Consider the following 18,204-nt stretch of genomic DNA (forward strand, 5'->3'; position numbering starts at 1 on the left):
AGTAACAGGCTGAGGAAATATAAGGATTTAGAGTGTGTCTGATCCGCCTTGAAAGGCATAACCATCATCTAACAAGCTCAACACGGCTCCAGATTATTCACTGATCAGATTGAAGGGATATGAGCACTGAAAGGTAAATAAAATGAAATAGAGAGGGGAATGGAACTACCTCTTCACACAGAAAGTCATCCAACCACATGTTGTTTTAGAGCAGCAGCGCACCGTGGTGAAACACTGAAGGGGTAGTATGTGAGGGAGCAGGCTCCTGAGCAGGTGGCTTAGTTTAGTTTGGGGCTTTGTTTAGAGGGAACCTGTAAAGAAAATGTTAGGTAACCAAAAAATCGGGGTCATCAGTGCAGCATTTTGCTCTGTTTACTCTTTTTTCATTCCCTTTCTCTTGTTAACGTGACCCTGACCAGACAAATAATAGCCATCTTTTCTAAGAAGATAAGAGGCTAAACTTGCTCCATAGGTCAAATCCAGTGAGGAATATTTCAGCAAATGTGATGCTTTATCCTCAAATACCAGATGACTCATTTTAGAGGGTAACGTAATGATTTCCATTATGCAACACACATGAGAAAAACATGACCAGTGTATCAGGTTTCTTCTACAGTATATGTCCAGTGACACTGCTTTATACTGCTGTGTTAATTACCAAAACCCAATCCCTAAAACCAACAACTACATGTATGAAGCATATCAATATAGTAAGGCTGCAACAAGTCTTTATATAATTGTTTAATTATCCTATATGTATTCCATTAATCATTTTGTCATTTAAAGAACGAAAACAAAAGTTGCTTGATGGTGGGTCAGTGGGTAGTGTTTGTGGCCACATGCAGTGAAAAGGTCCTCGGGTTGAATCTAATGGCTAATGACCAGATACTGACAATAGATGAATTTGAATGAAGGCCTAGCCAAGCTTACATTTTCAACTAACATGACAAACAGTCCAAAGGATGATCAATGATCAATAAAGATGACAAAAGCAGCATATTCTCACATATTTGGGCTGTAGCTGTAGATTCTTCCTTGATAAATTGGCATTAATAGTTTATCAAACTTACTTTTTCTGTCTGGGTTAACAAACAAGACGAGAGATCTGGTGCTTTGCGGGGTAACGGTATCCTGGAAAGGAGTCAAAAATGAATTATCATCCCAGTCCACCTATGCAAGTCAGTCATCAGTCTCTCATTCTGGTATAGGGGAGGAATCTTAGACACAGATATCCTAATATATGTACTAAGAGAAAAACTCTGGGAACTGAAGAAGAAACAATTTTTGCAAACCGAATGAACCAACCTTAATATACCATAATATACCTTTCGACAGATACATTCAGGTTTTATTATTTATGACGCTACCATTATTGCAGTCCAACAAGTAGATTCTGCTCTACCAATTCTTATCTGCCACTGAAAGCAGAGATGAGATATGGTCTCTGTGTGACTAACACATCTTACCGCTGTCATGTGAATGTGAATGATATTTCAATTATACTATAAGCTAATCTTCCCTTTTGCAATTGCATCTCATAATAGTCTATTATCCATGGCTTTTCATGCTTGATTATTAAATAGGATTTCAAGGCTCTGAAGGAGTTTGCCAGGAGCAACAAATGAGGCAGAGAATTGAGAATTGATTTCTTATTGAGCAAAGTCAACAACCTCCCTCCTCATGGCTACCAAGCTAGACTACACTCTCAGATATACATGACAACTTTTTCAGAGACTGTCATATTTCATTGGGGTTATTTTTTTCCATAAGCAACAAAGAAATGGCGATGCAGGCTTTCCGTCTGTGGGTTTTGAGAATGCTGGTCCCAGTGGGGAACAGAGCCACAGCAGCGAACGCAGAGCGCTTCACCACTGAATTATGAGTCCCTTAGTCCCAAAGCTTTTATTGTAGCGTTATGACACTCAATATATGCTGACACCCACACAGGCATGTGTACATTTGTTTGCATATACAAACACACACAACACACATACAGCGGTGCAGACATACCCTGCTCTACACACGGAGAGAGACACACATCTATTTGTATGTACTCATTCATCGTGTCTATGCACTGTGATGTAATAATTCATCTCACTGATCTGCTGTGTAGTGTGTGGGCCTCTAGTGTTAAAACAGATTGGTGCAGCCTGTATAAGGCGGAAAACCTGCTTCCTTCATACTACCGCCTCTATGTTAGTGGAAGAGACATGGACCAAACAAAATAATTCAGGCACAACTCAAATAAACAGAGGGGATTTCGGTCCTTTCAGGTTCTAATCACACTAAGGTATGTTCAAGTGTTCACTTTCCATTAAGTTGCTTTGCTTTCATTTGTTATTTAATGCTATATGTTATGAGGTGAAACAGCATGATTAACAGTTAAGACTGAGTCACGAAGGGAGGGACCTTGTTGCAAAATTCAGACCTCCTGTTTTTTGGGCAGCTTTGTCTTAGGGGTAGAGCGATCGTCCTCCAACCTGAAGGTCGACAGTTTGATCCCCAGTCTTCCCCATCTACATGCCGAAGTGTCCTTGGCCAAGCTGCTGAACCCCAAATTGCCCCTCATGGAACAACAAAGTGTTGCTAATAGATGCACTGTGTGAATGGGTGAATTTAAAACTGTACTGTAAAGAGCTTTGAGTGGTCATCAAGAATAGAAAGGTGCTATATAAATAGCACCTTTATCATGTTTCCACATTAATCAGGACACATGTTCTATCACTGTATCTGCAGAAAAGTATTGACAGAACTATCAGATCGCTCCACAGCAAAAGCACAATGGCCACTTTCATGGTCATGTTTACGCAACACAGAATTCAAAGCCCTTGTTGAAAACGAAGAAGAAAATGATTAAGGAAGTAAAAGGTCTGTTGTTTGATCTCCAGCTCTTTCCAGTCGGCAAGATATGATCTAACCTAAAATTGCCCCTGATAACTGTGCTGACAGTTTATGAGTGATGTGTGATGGAAAAAAGTGCTGCGTAAAGAGGTGCTGTGTGAATGTGTGTGTGTGTGTGTGTGTGTGTGCGTGTTTGAATCTGTGAATGAGACTTGCACCATAAACCGCTTTTACCACTAGTCCACCGCCGATAAGACTGCATGAACAGATACGGTCCATATATTCAATTAAACTTTATTGCAGACACAAAGGTCCATATCTTTATAATATGAAATACAAACAAACAACATATAAATACAATCATGACAGCCAACAAATCCAAAATAATTAGATTATTTTTAAGACACATACAGGCTTTTGTTCCAGTGTTTTCAGAAACAAGAGGAATACCTTTTGTCACTGTTGAGGCTCAGTTAAAGGTACCCCTAAGATGATATATCAGTGGTTAAAGTCAAAAAAACTGCTGCAATGTGTATTTCCATGTCCTCTCTTCTGCCTCTCTCTGGAGCTGCAGAGAGAACATGATGTTTTCAGCTGCCTCTTGAGCCCCTCCTCTGATTGGCTGACTGCACTTTGATTGAAATGCAACTAGGCCTATAACCGGTGTCATTGTGGCACATTTACTGGTAAACACACCTGAAAGACACATTGTTATGTTTGCAGCTTTAGGAGACCAGCCACATATTTAGAGTCGGTTACAACAGGATGTTTCCGAACAATAAGTTACACAGTCCTCATGTTTGAGCAAGTTTTATCAGGACAGTCGACCAATGTAGGAGTAACATACCGAGTTACAGTACGGAGTTTCATAATGGAGTTTCGATTTGGAGTAAGGTATATGCTACATCCCGATTAATCGACTAATCGGATTATGAATGACACAAATTCTCAATTGCTCTTATTTAGCCAACATCTTTTAAATTTAGCTTGAGGTAGTTCGAGGCATGTGATGACATCGATACTTCATTAAAAAAAAATGTCTTTTAATAAACGTTGCTGCATATGATGGTACTGTTGACACAAAAGCAAAGAAAAATCAAATTTGTGTCCATTTAAAACCAAGGACAGGCAAAATGTTAATAAAAATAAAAAAAATAAATTCAAGTTTCCCTTTTTCCTGTGAACTAAGTGCTGATACTAAAAAAAAATTAAAATCAAATATCCATTTTTTCCTGTTAACAAAAAGGACAGGGAAAGTATCAGCAATAAAAACAACAAACGAAACTACAGTCTTCTTTGGACTGCATAATGGTAATTAAAAAATAGTTTTGTCAGGCAATATGATAACATTACACTTTTAGACTCGTTAAAAAAAAGTTGAAACATATTTTTGTAATGGATTCTAGAATCCTGCCCACAGGTAGGCTATATACGTTTATATAGAAAGCTAGCTAACAGGCTATCTTACAGAGGCGAGTCTGCATCGTTTACATTACGATGCGAGACGTGCCTCCTCCTCAAATGCGCGTGTCCTGCTTCCATGGAGAGCAGGGGTCGGATTTATAACCGTTGCGTACGCACAAAACGGGCCCTGAAACTTGCGTACGCCACTTCTCACGCCAAAGTTGGGATTTATAAAAACGAACTTGACAGGAAAAGGTGCGTATATCCCAGGGGTCGGATTTATAACCGTTACGTACTGTCAGGCCGGGCGAAAGGCAGGACTCAGACGCAGAGCGGATGTGTTAGGAGAATGTTTTATTTATCCTCCACACAGAGAAAACTATGGTACAAAAACAAAAGCGCTCCAAAGGGAGGAAAAACAAGGCTTCATTCAATAAACCTAACTAAGACTAAACACTGAAACAAAAAAAAAAGGCTACAAAGAATAATCACTCTACTGAGGTAAAACTATAAGCACGAGGCTAAGCAAAACTTAGACTATGACTCTGGTATCTATGGCTCGGGCTTGAATGACGACAAAAGACGACACACTGGCACAAGACAAAGGGAGACACAGACTATATGAACACATGGGGGAAAAGGGAACAGGTGGACACAATCAGGAATCAGGGGAGACGATCAGACCGGTGACACATGAGGAAGGGCAAGTGACCGCGGTGTGACACGTACGCACAAAACGGGGCCTGAAACGTGCGTACGCCACTGCTCACGCCAAAGTTGGGATTTATAAAAACGAACTTGACGTGAAAATTTGCGTACTTCTAAGCAAACTCTGACCCATGCATACGAACGTTTTGGAGACGGGAAAGTGGCGATGCAGACATGAGGTGTTGAATTGAAGAAGATTATTGATCCAATTCATCATTTACATTAAAAGCAACATCTTAGTTTTGCTCGCGCGACATATCTGCTCCACCCGAGCCTTTTAATTTAAAAATATATAAAACAACTTACAACAAATTACTTTCATATTCTAATTAACAGTGGAGTTACAGAGCCAAGTCATTAATAGTTTTTAATAATATCTTCTATAATATCTTCAGTACTTCTTTTCACTGCAGTGAACATGACCGTGCCACAGAGCGCACGGAGCACAGAGCGCACAGAGCGCACAGGAGATAACTTAAGAAATGAAGACACTTTCCAAATAATCTCCCAGTGGAGGTAAGGATCCACAGATGTGGGGGAATCGGTCCGATTCTCTAAATAAATAAATACTGCCATGACAGTGGTGCGGGGATCTGTGTGATGTGTGCACGTGAATGGAAGGACGAGGAGTAAGCGAGGGTTCAGCGATTTCTGATCTCACACATTCTGTTATCCACATCAGCGGCAGAGTGTCAGTGTTTTTTCTTTAATAGGGACATCACTGCTGTTCCATAAAATCGCTTTTCACCTCATTAACGAACACCTCGATGTCAGTGTCAGAAAGTTTCACTTCCTCTTCACATCGCTTGATGCCGTACCTCCGTCAGGACTCACGGTGGAAACCCATTGGTCAGCGGCATCCTTTAATGTTCGTGCCGTTGACCATTGACCATTGGCCCCAGGTCTCTCGTACAGATATTGCACGTAGTTTTTTTTCGAGCGATGTTAAGTGGGAAATTCTCCCGAACTATTGACTTCCTGGTACGCGATGCTGCTGCAACAGGCCTCGCCATCGGTCCATGTTTTTTCGCTTTTGCGCGACTTTCAGAGATAGGTAGGAAGCGAGCTGGCTCACTCCTCAGCTACTTCCATCAGCACCTCCGGTAAAACAACGTTTAGTTCAGCTGCACGGAACGAAAAACATGCGCTATGACGTAACCAATTAATCATCCACGAGTAAATTCGTCGTCGACTATTTTTGTCATCGATTTTTGTCGACGACGTTGATTAATCGTTGCACTCCTAGTTGTTAGCCCGTCACTACTGACCCCCTTCAAGTAGTTAGGTTACTTTGGTTGACACATGCTTCGCCAGGCTCCATACACGTTGAAGTTGTTTGACTTAGACATAAAGACTGCATTACGTACAACAACCTATTACATCTATCTTTGGTCCATTTGTAACTCTTCGCTGGATTTAAGTGGCACAGGTTGAGAGATATTTGTGACAGACAGATAGATAGAAAGATAAACAGACAGAGATGGAAGGAAGGAGGGACGGACAAACGCAGACAGACAGATAGACATAGATACACAGATAGATACACAAACAACTCTGATTAAGAAGACCTCCAGTGGAAACACATACAGACAGTTTGTGAGCTCAGATAGTTGAGATTATTTTCATCCAGTCCTGTCTTGAACTTCACATCGGCGATGGTCAAATCTGACAGATGCTTTGGGAGAAGCTGCCAGCAGATCTCTTCTCAATGTTAATCGCTCTGACCAAGGTTTGCTACTGACATACAAAAATGTCTCTAATCAGAAGAAACTTTTCAAGACCAAAACGTTTTAGAGTTTTGGAACTTTGTAATCATGAATGAATGAGCTTGGGTAATGTTTTGGTATCATGTATTATGCATCAGCACTTAATGGAAATTCAAGAAAAGTTTTATGAGAGAAAAATATAAAATTGCACGCCATAAGAACATTATAACTCAAATATCAGTAGTTTTCATTGGAACTTAAGGTTAGATCATCATTTATGTGATTTAATTTGATACTGAAATCAATAAAACCCCTGTATTTTATGACATTATATAAGCCTCACATCCCGAAATGCTCACTTTCTAAATATAGGCTAGTGAGAAAAAAATAATTCTCAGAGGTATAAAAACAGATTAGTAACAAATCCCCTCACGACAAATTGACATCATCAGCAGGGGCACGCAGCATATTTATTCATTATGCAACATTTACTGTTGATATTTTGACTGATTCTTCTTTCTTTTCTAACAATGGCACAAAACATTCCTGCTTTAAGCGAAAATGTTTTGCATTGTGTTTGTGTGTGTGTGTGTGTGTGTGTGCTAGAGAGACACAGAGGAGTAAGGTATTGAGGGGTTACAGGCAGGATAGCGGTGGCATTAATTGTCTCCAAAGTATGTGTGTAGGCCCATGGCTAAACAGAATCTATCAAGGAGGCGCGATTGTTGTGCAGCACTATTGTTGTTCCATTTCTCATTTCACTCTCAACAATGGAATCTTCCCTCCAACGGTTGAAGGAGCCAACTTATCTTCAATTCATCCACCTGACTGTCCCCAAATGCAAAAACCCTTTAAGCTTTATTCTGTTTGGCTCCTTCGGGAAAATTAATGACTGAAAGCATAATGTTTCCGGAGCAACAAGACTGATTTAAAGCCTCACCTCAGACTACCTCAGCTTGCATACGTCTGTCTTATCCTCCATCCTCCTTACCTCCCTCGTGGGGCCTGGACTTAGTGTTTGTACAATACAGAGGGCTTGAACTCAGAGCCCTGGTAAATGCTCCACGAGAAAAAAATCAATTTTTCATGAATGAGTCCCTGGTGTTTTAAGAGGCGGGCAGCGGCAGGCGGGTGGTCTGCTCTAAGCAGCCCATTAACAAAAGAAACACTGATATCTCAGGACGACACAATGCAAATCCCTGAGGATTTTGTTTCTGTTGTGTCTGAAAATGGATCTGGATTCAAAATGGTTTTCCTTCTAAAGCTAAAGATGCAGCACATTTAAGAAAAACTGTGAACATTCTTTATCTCTACATGCCCACAACTTTCAGCGGGACAGATACTAGCCACATAAAGGCAGTGAAGCTATGAATATTGCCAAGTGGGAGCCTGACATGTTGTCATATATTATAGGGATTTAAAGGGTAATTTAAAGGTTATCTCAGCACTGAATCACATACAACAAATCATAGTTGCTACATTGTTTCCTTTGGGTTGCTTTTGCAGCCAGAACCCAGTCAGGCAGCAGGTGTTCAGGATTTTGTCACTGACTGAAAACAGCAAAGCACCTGCCACTAATTCAACAAGCCCAATGTCCAACTGTTCCAACAAAGGTCAGAATAATATAAACTTAGTATTGGGATTTTTAAATAGCTGAGCCTCAATAACTTGCTGACATACCATGCTTGTAAATAGTGTGACATTAGCCAGGAAGCTGGTTTTTCTGCACTTTTCACTTGGGACTGTATTACTACTACTATTATAACTCCTTTTATTTAGATTTGATGTTTTCTGTACGGCAAATGTAAAGTAAGTCAGTTGAGATAGTTAAGCCATTGTCTGTTTTGAGGAGACATAAACCTCTCTGCTGTTTTGAGTCAAGTGACAGTGGGAATACAATGAACTAGTAAGTCCTTGTGCAGTCGTACCAACTAGCAAAACAGACGTCTCATCATCACTTCTTCTCCTTCTCCTATTTCAACGCGTAAACTCTGTGAAGTTAGCCTGGATGCCAGACGAACTTAGCCCCGCCCACAACATTTTTGGTCGGGCAGTTCGGTCTGGAGTCACTCCGTTGAGGAAAAATTATGCCCGACCGGGCCAATCTGATTGTCAGGGCGGGCTTTATACGATGATTGACAGATGATCAACGGTAACGTAATCAACCACGTCATCAAAGTGCCCTTGGGTTGAATTCGTTTTCAACAAACATGCCTGCCGCTGGCGAGCTGAGATGTGTAGATGCTGCCATTGAGTCTGTTTTAGAAGACATCGACAGCGCATTCATTTTGAAAGAGGAACACAGAACATGGAGGCGAAGCCAAAGCACCGCGCTAATCCCTATCGCCCCGGCGCTTGGCTGTTCACAACGGACACTGAAGGGACGCTGAACCGCCGGGCAGCGCTAATAATATCACCCGTTGATCCAGTAGATCGCTGCACGGCTTTGTGCCAGTCACACCGGAGGCTGAAGCACCGCGCTGCGCCAAGGCTGCCTCGCGGTGCTTCAGCCTCCGGTGTGACCGGCACAAAGTTTTAACATGGGAGTGGATGGGAGCCAGCTGTTATTTAAGGCTTGGCGCTGCGCTGAAGCGTCCGGTGTGAACCCGGCGTTAGTAAATAACTCACAATGCGTTGCTTAGCATACGTCACATACTACGTTGCTCTGATTGGTTGTAGGTCTATCCAATTGAGCGAAGAGGAATTTTACTTCCTGGTCAGTTGAAACACGCCCCATAATCACAGCCCAATGGAGCGGTCTCAGACTCACATTCTGACTAGAATTGTGAGTCTGACAACGTCAGGCTACTGTGAAGTATCACTGTGGACAATTTCCTAGACTTTCAAGAGGTTCCTTTTAGTATTAATTTCACAGTTATATAGCTGCAAGAGGATTTAATTTGTTCAGGCCTACATGGTCTCTGTGCCTGTTTGACTCACAGTATGAGACTGAAGTCCAGTTTGGTGGCTACACAGCTAATTGCCTGTGAAATGCAGCGTGCCTATTTCAAGCCAAATGATATTTCCCCCTTTTCATCAGCTGCAATTTTAAAGCAATGAGGTCACTGAGTGGCGCTGAAACCAATGAAGCATTAAAAACCAATACATTTTTGTGTTGTTAAGCATAGACCCTCACTGTCCAAGCTCCGTGGCTCCTGTAACAGCACACATACTTAGCAGGTCTTCGGCTGCACTAGTGAGCGGCACGTTCTCAGCATTCACCCTGCATATTAAGTCAATTATCACACGTCTTTGAGGGCCCAGAGCACGACTTGTCTTGGGGTTGGTCACTGCAGAGTCTTTTTTTAAATATCACTCACTGGAGCCAAACAGGGAAAAGAGCAATCACCCAGCTGATTAGATTTGGTGAACACGGAACAGATAACGTGTCGGTCGGCTGATTGAGAGAAAGTGGAATGCGGGCCAGGACCTGCTACTGGGGATCACATTAATTGTGCTTAAGTCTACCGGCCAGTGGCTTAGCTAACACCTCTTCCAAGGAACACAATTAATGTGGAATGTCAACTTGTTGCCCACCACATTAACTGTAATGTGCTCGGACATGAATAGTCTCTCACACTTACAGACACACATGCTGCTGCTCTAGGGATGATTAGTTGTTAGCTGCCTCCCAATGAGTTTAGCATAGTTCACATTGCACTTCAGTATTTTAGTCCTGAGGAAACACCATTAATTAAGGGCTCATTGCCGACAGCCATCTTGCTAAAGTCTCTTGTATTGTAACTTCCCGGGACCCTGGTAATGCTTGCTATAGTTGAACACTTGAGTACAACAACTTCTCCCATTACTGAAACTGTTTGTGTTTGAGTGATATACTGTTGGTTTGACTTATTGGACTTCACAGACCACAGTTACACCTCTCTGGATTCAAATGGCTCCTGCCATCCACCGTCTCCAGACAGAGGACAATTCTAGAAGAACAAAATTAAGAGAAGGGATTCAGGTAGACTGTATTCTTAGAGCCATGATTAGTGCCTTCTGTGAGTATACAACCTGCAAATATGTGTCTGTTCTCTGTCGCTGACCTGCTCCTTCTCTCTGACTCCTTCCTCTGCTTCAGATGCTAGCCCCTGAGACTCTTCAGCTTCCTCGAAAAAAATGTCTTTAAAATCACACACACACACACGCACACACACACACACACACACACACACACATACACACATCATGAACTGTTGAATGTAAATCTAAAAAGAAATTGTGCATCCAATAACTTGAATCAAGAACAGATACATATTGTCACCACTTACCAGGTAGTCCAATGTCCTCACCCACCTTCTTCAGAGCCATCTCCTTCTTCGTGTTGATACAATTAGCAGTTTGTATCATACAGCTCAGAATGCCCTCATACAGTGACAAAAGTTTAGTCATTGATTTCAGATATGTCGCACATCAAGAATCTCAATACTGATTGGCTTGGATCACATAAATATTTATTTTGTGTTCAAATATTTAAACTCAAGCGTGTGAAGTGAATGATGCAAATTTAGTGATATTCTCCTTGTTCTCAGTGCTGGTGGACAGTACAGTGAGCCGGAGTTGCAGAAATTTGGAACCAGAGAGTTCTCAACTGTTATCGGTTGTCATCAGTAGAAAAGTGGGATTTTAATTGTGGCTGGGTTTTGCAAAATCAATTATGACATAGTCACGTAATGTTTGTTTTTTTCAGGTTGGTGCATTTAAGTTATCATCTCAAAATAGTTATTATCTATTCCCTCTCTAATCCTTTCTACAGTGTGTTGCAGAGGCAGAACAATTTTACTGTTTCAAATAATGCACCCTTTGTCAAATATAATATAACTTTAACAGTCATTAGATTCACACAAATCAAGATTGCTTGTTAACATTTAATTATGTTTATGTCTTAGAACAGTTGTCCCTCTGTTGGCAGATTTCCTGTAAATTATTTTAGTCATTTTTATGTATTTTTGATATTTTGGTGCATTGTGACGCTTGACTTATTATTTTCAGAATGAATCTTTTTAAATTAATGGAAAAATAATAAGCAGATTAATCAGTAATGAATATAATGAAACAGCTGCTGCAGAGAAGTCAGGATTCAGTGAAGAATCCAAAGCTTAGGACATTGATTCACCTTGTGAAAGTCGTCTGCCGGCAGCCACTGCGTTTGGAACCCAATGCCACCACCAGCACCAGCAGCATTTCTCAACAAAAGTCATCGTGCTCAGAGACCAAAGTGTGAGAGGAGGGAGGTTATAACAGCCCCAGGCCCTTGCCCCAGTTGGTCCCTTCTGTCCCCAGTCGGCCCCTGCAGGCCTCGCCCCCTTGCACTTCAGGCCTCACCCCTTCTTGCCCCAGTCTGTCCCCACTTGCCCCAGTCGGCCCGAGTTGGCCCCTGCAGGCTTTGCCACCTTGCCCCCACTGGCTCACCCCACTTGCCCCAGTTGGCCCCCGCTAGTCGGCCCCGTCTCTCCAAAGTTTGTGTGAGTGTGTGTGTGTGTAAACACTGTTGTTGACTCAGATCCTTTGAATCTGTGTATTTGTCTGCGTCACATCTGGACTCTGATCAGATTTAACCTTTTTTTTAATTTTCCTCTGTGTCACAAATTTTCTGTTTAATGTCTAAAACCCGATTTTAACTTTTAGTTTCATTTTGAACTTTTCTCGTGTCACGTGTTTATTGATTGGTTTGTGTCTCCTCATCTGATTTTAAGGTGATTTTACTTTAATTATTCATATGTTTAGTTATTATTATTATTAGTTAGTGACAAAAAATAACATCATTTAGAATGCATGAATGAATTGAAAATTCTAAATCAAATTTAAAACAAAAATTTACTAAAGTGACTAATTTGATTCAACAAAACAATTTAAAAACTGTTATTAATTCAATTAGAATTTTATTTCCCACATACATATACATTTTTTCCTGCTTTTTCTAATTTCTGTCTAAATATCTATTGATCAGCTCCTGTTCTTTAAAATAGCAGCAGAATTGACTATGATCACTTCCAGGATTTTCAAAATAAAAGCAGCTGAATTGACGATGATGCTAAAGGAAACTTTCACATGAAGTTTTGCAGTTACGAACATTTATTTTCAGTAAATAATGAAAATAAAACCACAGAAAACAGGTTGGATGATTGGAGAAATGTGTGTCTATACTTCTTGTTGCTTAGTCTGAAATACTGACGACCGTTGAGTTTCGACTTCAGAATGACAACTTGACGGATTCTCCCTCGGTGCAGAAACCTGCGGAGAGAAGAGTCATGTGAGCTTGTGATGTCAGAGTTTAATGTGCGAGGCTGCAGGGGTTCGCACCTTTCTTTACGTCGTGGTGAAAGTCTGGTTCTCCGGAGAAGCCGAGGCAGCTCGCCTGATGCTTGAAACGCTCCATGTCCGAATCCTTCACTGTCGACTCCCGGCCTGGAAACAACCACACCCATCATCCATCAAGGTTTCAGATACTGACGGAGTCATTTCCTATCTCTAACCTACTGCTTCCTACCCATCAGATACAGAGAGTGAATCGTCGTCCTCTCGGCTCCAGAGAAGCTGACGTTCATGAAGCTCAGCATCTGATCCAGGTTCCCGATGGTGCTGTTGATGTTGAAGACCAGACAGTCGTCACTGCTCGATAACAAGTGGAACACAGACGTGACGTTCATCTCTGAGGACACACACACACACACATAGAGAATCACAAAGTGTGACACTGGTCAGGGTGTCTCCATCATCATCATCATCATCGTCATCATCATCATCATTACCATCATCATCGTTACCATCATCATCATCATCATCTTCTTCTTCATCATCATCTTATGATAATATTTGCTGACTTTATAAATCAAGTGAGAAGTTATTTTTCATAGAAAGCATCAGTCGCCCACTGCTGTTCATACACACAACTCCAGTGTTGTGTTGAAACTTACTCGACACTGTTGCCGTGTGACCGTCGATATTCACGTTGGCCTCTGTGCTGACGCATTGTCCTTTCCTTTGAAAAGAGGAAAAATTAATAATCTATCGTAGCAGGTTTATCACATCACAACATCACAACATTTATTTAAAGGTGTGAAATACTTATGATAAAAAGCTGAAATGATTATTTTTCACGTGTACTCACATCTTGCTTGCCTCAGAAAATTCAACTCCACCACCGCTGCTCTTTGTGATGTTTATACTTGAGCTTTCGGTGATCTTCAGGATGTCCTTGAATAATTCACTTTGAGTGTAACCAGTCAGAAAGTTCCAACTGCCTAACATCTGCACAACAGTGTGAAACCAGTCAGAGTCACACACACACACACTTACACACACATACTGGGAAATTGTACAGAAAAAAGGACCAAATATTTGTGTCTGGTGCGTGTAGCTCCTCAGGGCTCCATCCTCGGCTTTCTTTAAGTTTCCATGAGCAAATATTACAGTTAAACATGTTTCTATGTTGATGACACACACTAACACATCCAGGGTAAAAGTAGTCAATGTATCAGTCTCTGAAAAAGTGTGCAACCTTTATTATTTTAATAAAACCAAAGCGTTTCTAAATCAAAACGTGTTTGTATTTCTTATTATAGTTTATAGGAAGAACAGAGCTGAGGTGTGGCTGTGACATCTCAGGAGAGTTTTACCTTGGAGCCGATGTCCACAGAGTGCGGTGAGACCAGCTGTGAACATTCTTCAGGTGTCGGCGCTGCGCTGCACACAAACAAACCCACAACTAGGAGGTGAGAGCTGAGCCACAGATTCATGATGTCACGGCCGATGAGCTGCAGATAAATCGGAGGAAAAAGCACAGCAGAGGTTGAGCAGAGTAACGTCGGTGTAGAGAAGCTCTACCTTTATACAGCTGATGCTCTTTTTTTTTTATTGTTTACACTTTGAGGACAGAAGTTTCTCGAACATTTCCAAGAAGATTTCGTAACGACACTGGTGGGTTTGTGTATCTGTCGTTTACTGATTTGTTGAATCGTCCTTGATTAGTATATTTAGTTTGTGACAAAGCAGCTAAAACAAACAGAGTGCAGTTTGACCCGACGATCTGTTCGTTCAACTCGTCTCTGAAGCTGTACACACTGAAAATAAAAAAGACCCTTTTCAATCTGATGATTCAGGAGCTTTTTTAATCAACTTTATTATTTATTTTTACTTCAAGGGTGTAAAAATCCACTTCAACAAGTGCATATTATTGATAAAAAACAACTACAACGCTTAAAATAACTTTATTTAAAATAAACTGTTTGTCACTTTTTTTATATTTTCTGTTCGAGACAAAGAGACACAGAGAGACAAAGACACACAGACACACAAAGAAACAAAGAGAGACTAAGACACACAAAACACAAACACACAGAGAGACAAAGAGAGACACAGACACACCGAGACAAAGACACACAAACACACAGAGAGACAAATATACACGGACAGACAAAGAGACAAAGAGACACAGAGAGACAAAGACACAGAGAGACAAATGGAGACAAAGAGACACAAAGATTTTTTGTTTTAACATTAATCATTTTAATTCTTATCTTCAAATACAAATACAAAGACTGAAAAGTCGAAGCAATGAGCAGCTGATTTCTGTCAGTGATTCTTTGTCCATATAATAAAGATGATAAAGTTAAGTTTGTGAATTAACTAAGAGAGATTGTGGATGTCCTGACGTCAACGAACATTCAAATCCCCATGAGACAAATTGTGATTTGTGAATATAGGCTGTACAAATCTAATTTTAATGAAACCAAACCCCAGTTTATAAAGTCTGTGATTCCACTGATAAGAAATGAAAATGAATGTGTTCAGGGTCTGACATCAGGAAGTTCTGATCTGGATCATAGTCACAAACAAAATTGGACACAAACAAAAAATAACTTTAAGATTTCAGATGCGTCTTCATCTTCATCTTATCGTGCTCTTTCATCCTGTTTTCTTCAGTTGGAGCTTGGGTCTTCCTCCCTGCAGACAGGACCCCTCTGAGAACAACTGTTATACATTCACTCATTCACGAGGAGGAGGAGGAGGAGGAAGGGTTTCTGCCACACTGCAGGGAGGAGCTGGTTCTCAGTCCGAGGTTTAGGCCCCTTGCAGGGCTTCGGGGGGATTGGATTTAATTTCCTTCTGAGTTTCGACTCCGACTCCCTGACGTTTGACCGGAGAATCCGCCCACGTGGAGACGTCACAGCCGAGCGTCCCGCCTCTGGTGCTGCGGAGGGAAAATATAAAACCTGTTAGAGCAGCTGATTCACTTCTCTCTTAATCTGCTGCACTTTTCTAATGTTGATAAAAGTTCTTTAACCAAGGACCCAGAACAGCCCCGACCATTGAAACCACCCGACGAGCCAATCAGAGGACACCAGTGACAGAAAGAGCTGGATATAAATTATTAAAACCAGGAACAGCAAGCCGTAGCCTCTGAGCTACAGTCTTACATACAGTGTGCCAACCTTGACAGCGAGGAGGACCCATTGGACTGGTGGAGGGAACACCAGAGACTCTACCCACGACTTTCAAAGCTGGCAAAAAGGTACTTGTGCATTCCGGCCACAAGTTCCCCCTCAGAGAGGGTCTGAAGCACTGGGGGAAATGTAGTGACCTGCCTGGGGCAAGTGGGGTGAGACAGGCTGGTGTTTCTTGCCAAAAACTGTAGGCCTAACATCTTGTTTTTGCCTTTTCTGCATAGGCCTGAATTGTTTTCTTTTGGCTGCATTCTGTTATGGAATATTTATTTTTAGTTCGCCATTTTTTTACATTTATATAAGCTCTGATTGGCTCCTCGGTTCGTGATCAGCTGGTTTGAGGCGCACAGCGTAACAAGCTGGGCTGCACCTGTCACGTACAAGACGTGACATCACCACTCATCATGCTCATGAACCGAAGGATCAGTGAGCAACATGGCGCTGAGCGTGTTTATCTTCCTCTCCAGCTGTTTGAGTGACGGTTTCATAACTTTAACTCCAAACAAGTTTTATCATGTTCGCTTCATTTTATTAAAAACATTTAGACTCAGCTGATGCTGACACTTTGCTCTGACCTCAGCTGGAGATTAAAAACACTTTATGTTCACTCCTGGAGAGGTGCATTGTGGGAGTCCCATCAGTGAAAATACATCTAACAGCATCTCCTGATGGTCTGGAGGAAAACTGCACCAGAGACTTTTTCACAGCAAAACCACTTAACACATCCGCAACATAAAGTCCATATATAATTAAATATTAATAATAATCAAATTTTCTACGATTTCAAGGATAAACGCTTCACCTCCTGCATCCGTCTCATGCAGTGTCAATTTTGGCAGCTATTTTTGATTTAGTCTTAGTCTTAGTCTTTAGACGAAAATGCATATTAGTTTAGTCACACTTAGTAATTTTTATCCTTCTTAGTTTTAGTCTAGTTTTCGTCGACGAAAACTCAGAACATTTTAGTCTAGTTTTAGTCACATTTAGTAGCCACATTAAACTCCTTTTCTTCCCTTACCACGCCGGGTTCACACCGGACGCGGAAGCTACGCCGAAGCGTGGCGTAAGCGCTAATCCATAGCACGCCGGCACTTGACTGTTCACACCGGACGCGGAAGCCACGCGGAAGCCACGCTGAAGCGCCGGGCAGCGCCAATAATATCATCCGTTGATCCAGTACTATAAAAGCATATACTTACTTGTTGCTCCGACATTAAGCAACAGCGTATACAACATGTTCCGAGGATCATACAACTCACTGTACTTCTCCACTTCAATTATTAATTTAATGTCATCCATGTTGAAGAACTTCTCCGCTGTTTGCTTCTTTAAATGTCAGGTGTTGATGGTAAATTACGTATTCTCCACTCAAGCCTATGTGGAGAATTTATATCATATAAAATATCGTTTAAAATCTTTTTTCAGTGTGTTTCCTGTCGCGATACGCTCGCGTCAAGCGAAAAAAATAGACTCGACGCCGAAATGATCGCTGCACGGCGCTAGGCAGCCGCGGCGTGGCTTGGCGCTGCGCGTACACCACGCTTCTGCGTCCGGTGTAAACCCGGCGTCAGGCCCAGGGACCCTGTGTTGTGTCTACAACTGCATAATAGTCTAGCTTGCAATACTTAGGTTGTCCATTAGATATACCTACCAGCATAGGTCTATAGCAGGGGTCAGCAACCTTTCCTTTAAAAGAGCCATTTTGACCCCTCTTCCCCCAAATAAAATTTGTCTGGAGCCGAAAAACATATTGATAACAAAGCGAATAAAATTTTATATAAAGTTATGATATACCGAACTATCGTACATTTTATCGCTATTTTTACCTGTTACAACAAAGAAAAACACCAAACGCTTATGAAGAGGAGAAGAAAATACACAGGCAAGTGTACGCCTACATTGAAATAAATTAAACACAGAACTATGTAGGGCTATTTGAGACCTCCCCATATTTGTGGGACATGTATGAAATAAGAAGTACGCTATTTTGAAATTAATAAAAACATAGCTGCAATCTAATAACTTAAAAAGATATATTTTAGTTGGCGAAATGTGAAAACAAAAAGTGAGAGCAGGTCAGGCTGGAGGCGAACACAGAT

At 41.3% G+C, this 18,204-nt stretch overlaps 1 protein-coding gene, 1 long non-coding RNA gene and 1 other non-coding gene across 4 annotated transcripts; all 3 read right to left on the bottom strand.

The window, feature by feature from the left end:
- Positions 1–9,188: 9,188 nt before the first annotated feature.
- LOC128436608 (uncharacterized) lies at positions 9,189–11,981 on the bottom strand. The gene is made up of 3 exons (XR_008338092.1): positions 11,776–11,981; positions 10,931–11,024; positions 9,189–10,782 (listed from the first exon to the last, which is right to left on the bottom strand). It is a non-coding gene; the product is annotated as an uncharacterized LOC128436608 (long non-coding RNA).
- Positions 11,982–12,521: 540 nt separating this feature from the next.
- On the bottom strand, positions 12,522–14,494 carry LOC128436603 (uncharacterized). Of its 2 annotated transcripts, XR_008338088.1 has the most exons (7): positions 14,279–14,494; positions 13,771–13,910; positions 13,577–13,641; positions 13,150–13,311; positions 12,963–13,067; positions 12,723–12,893; positions 12,522–12,623 (listed from the first exon to the last, which is right to left on the bottom strand). XR_008338088.1 is itself a non-coding variant. In XM_053418389.1 (6 exons), the coding sequence occupies exons 1-6, from the start codon at positions 14,396–14,398 to the stop codon at positions 12,853–12,855; spliced, it is 633 nt and encodes a 210-aa protein (XP_053274364.1). In that variant the 5' UTR covers positions 14,399–14,494; the 3' UTR covers positions 12,522–12,852. The 2 variants fall into 2 exon arrangements, 1 of the variants encoding a protein (XP_053274364.1); XM_053418389.1 differs by having other exon boundaries at positions 12,522–12,893.
- A 1,937-nt stretch (positions 14,495–16,431) lies between these two features.
- LOC128437586 (small nucleolar RNA U13) lies at positions 16,432–16,529 on the bottom strand. Its single transcript, XR_008338240.1, has one exon. It is a non-coding gene; the product is annotated as a small nucleolar RNA U13 (small nucleolar RNA).
- Between the last annotated feature and the right edge of the window lie 1,675 nt (positions 16,530–18,204).

The sequence above is a fragment of the Pleuronectes platessa genome, chromosome 3 (assembly GCF_947347685.1).
Source record: "Pleuronectes platessa chromosome 3, fPlePla1.1, whole genome shotgun sequence".
In the NCBI taxonomy this organism is placed as follows: Eukaryota; Metazoa; Chordata; class Actinopteri; order Pleuronectiformes; family Pleuronectidae; genus Pleuronectes; species Pleuronectes platessa.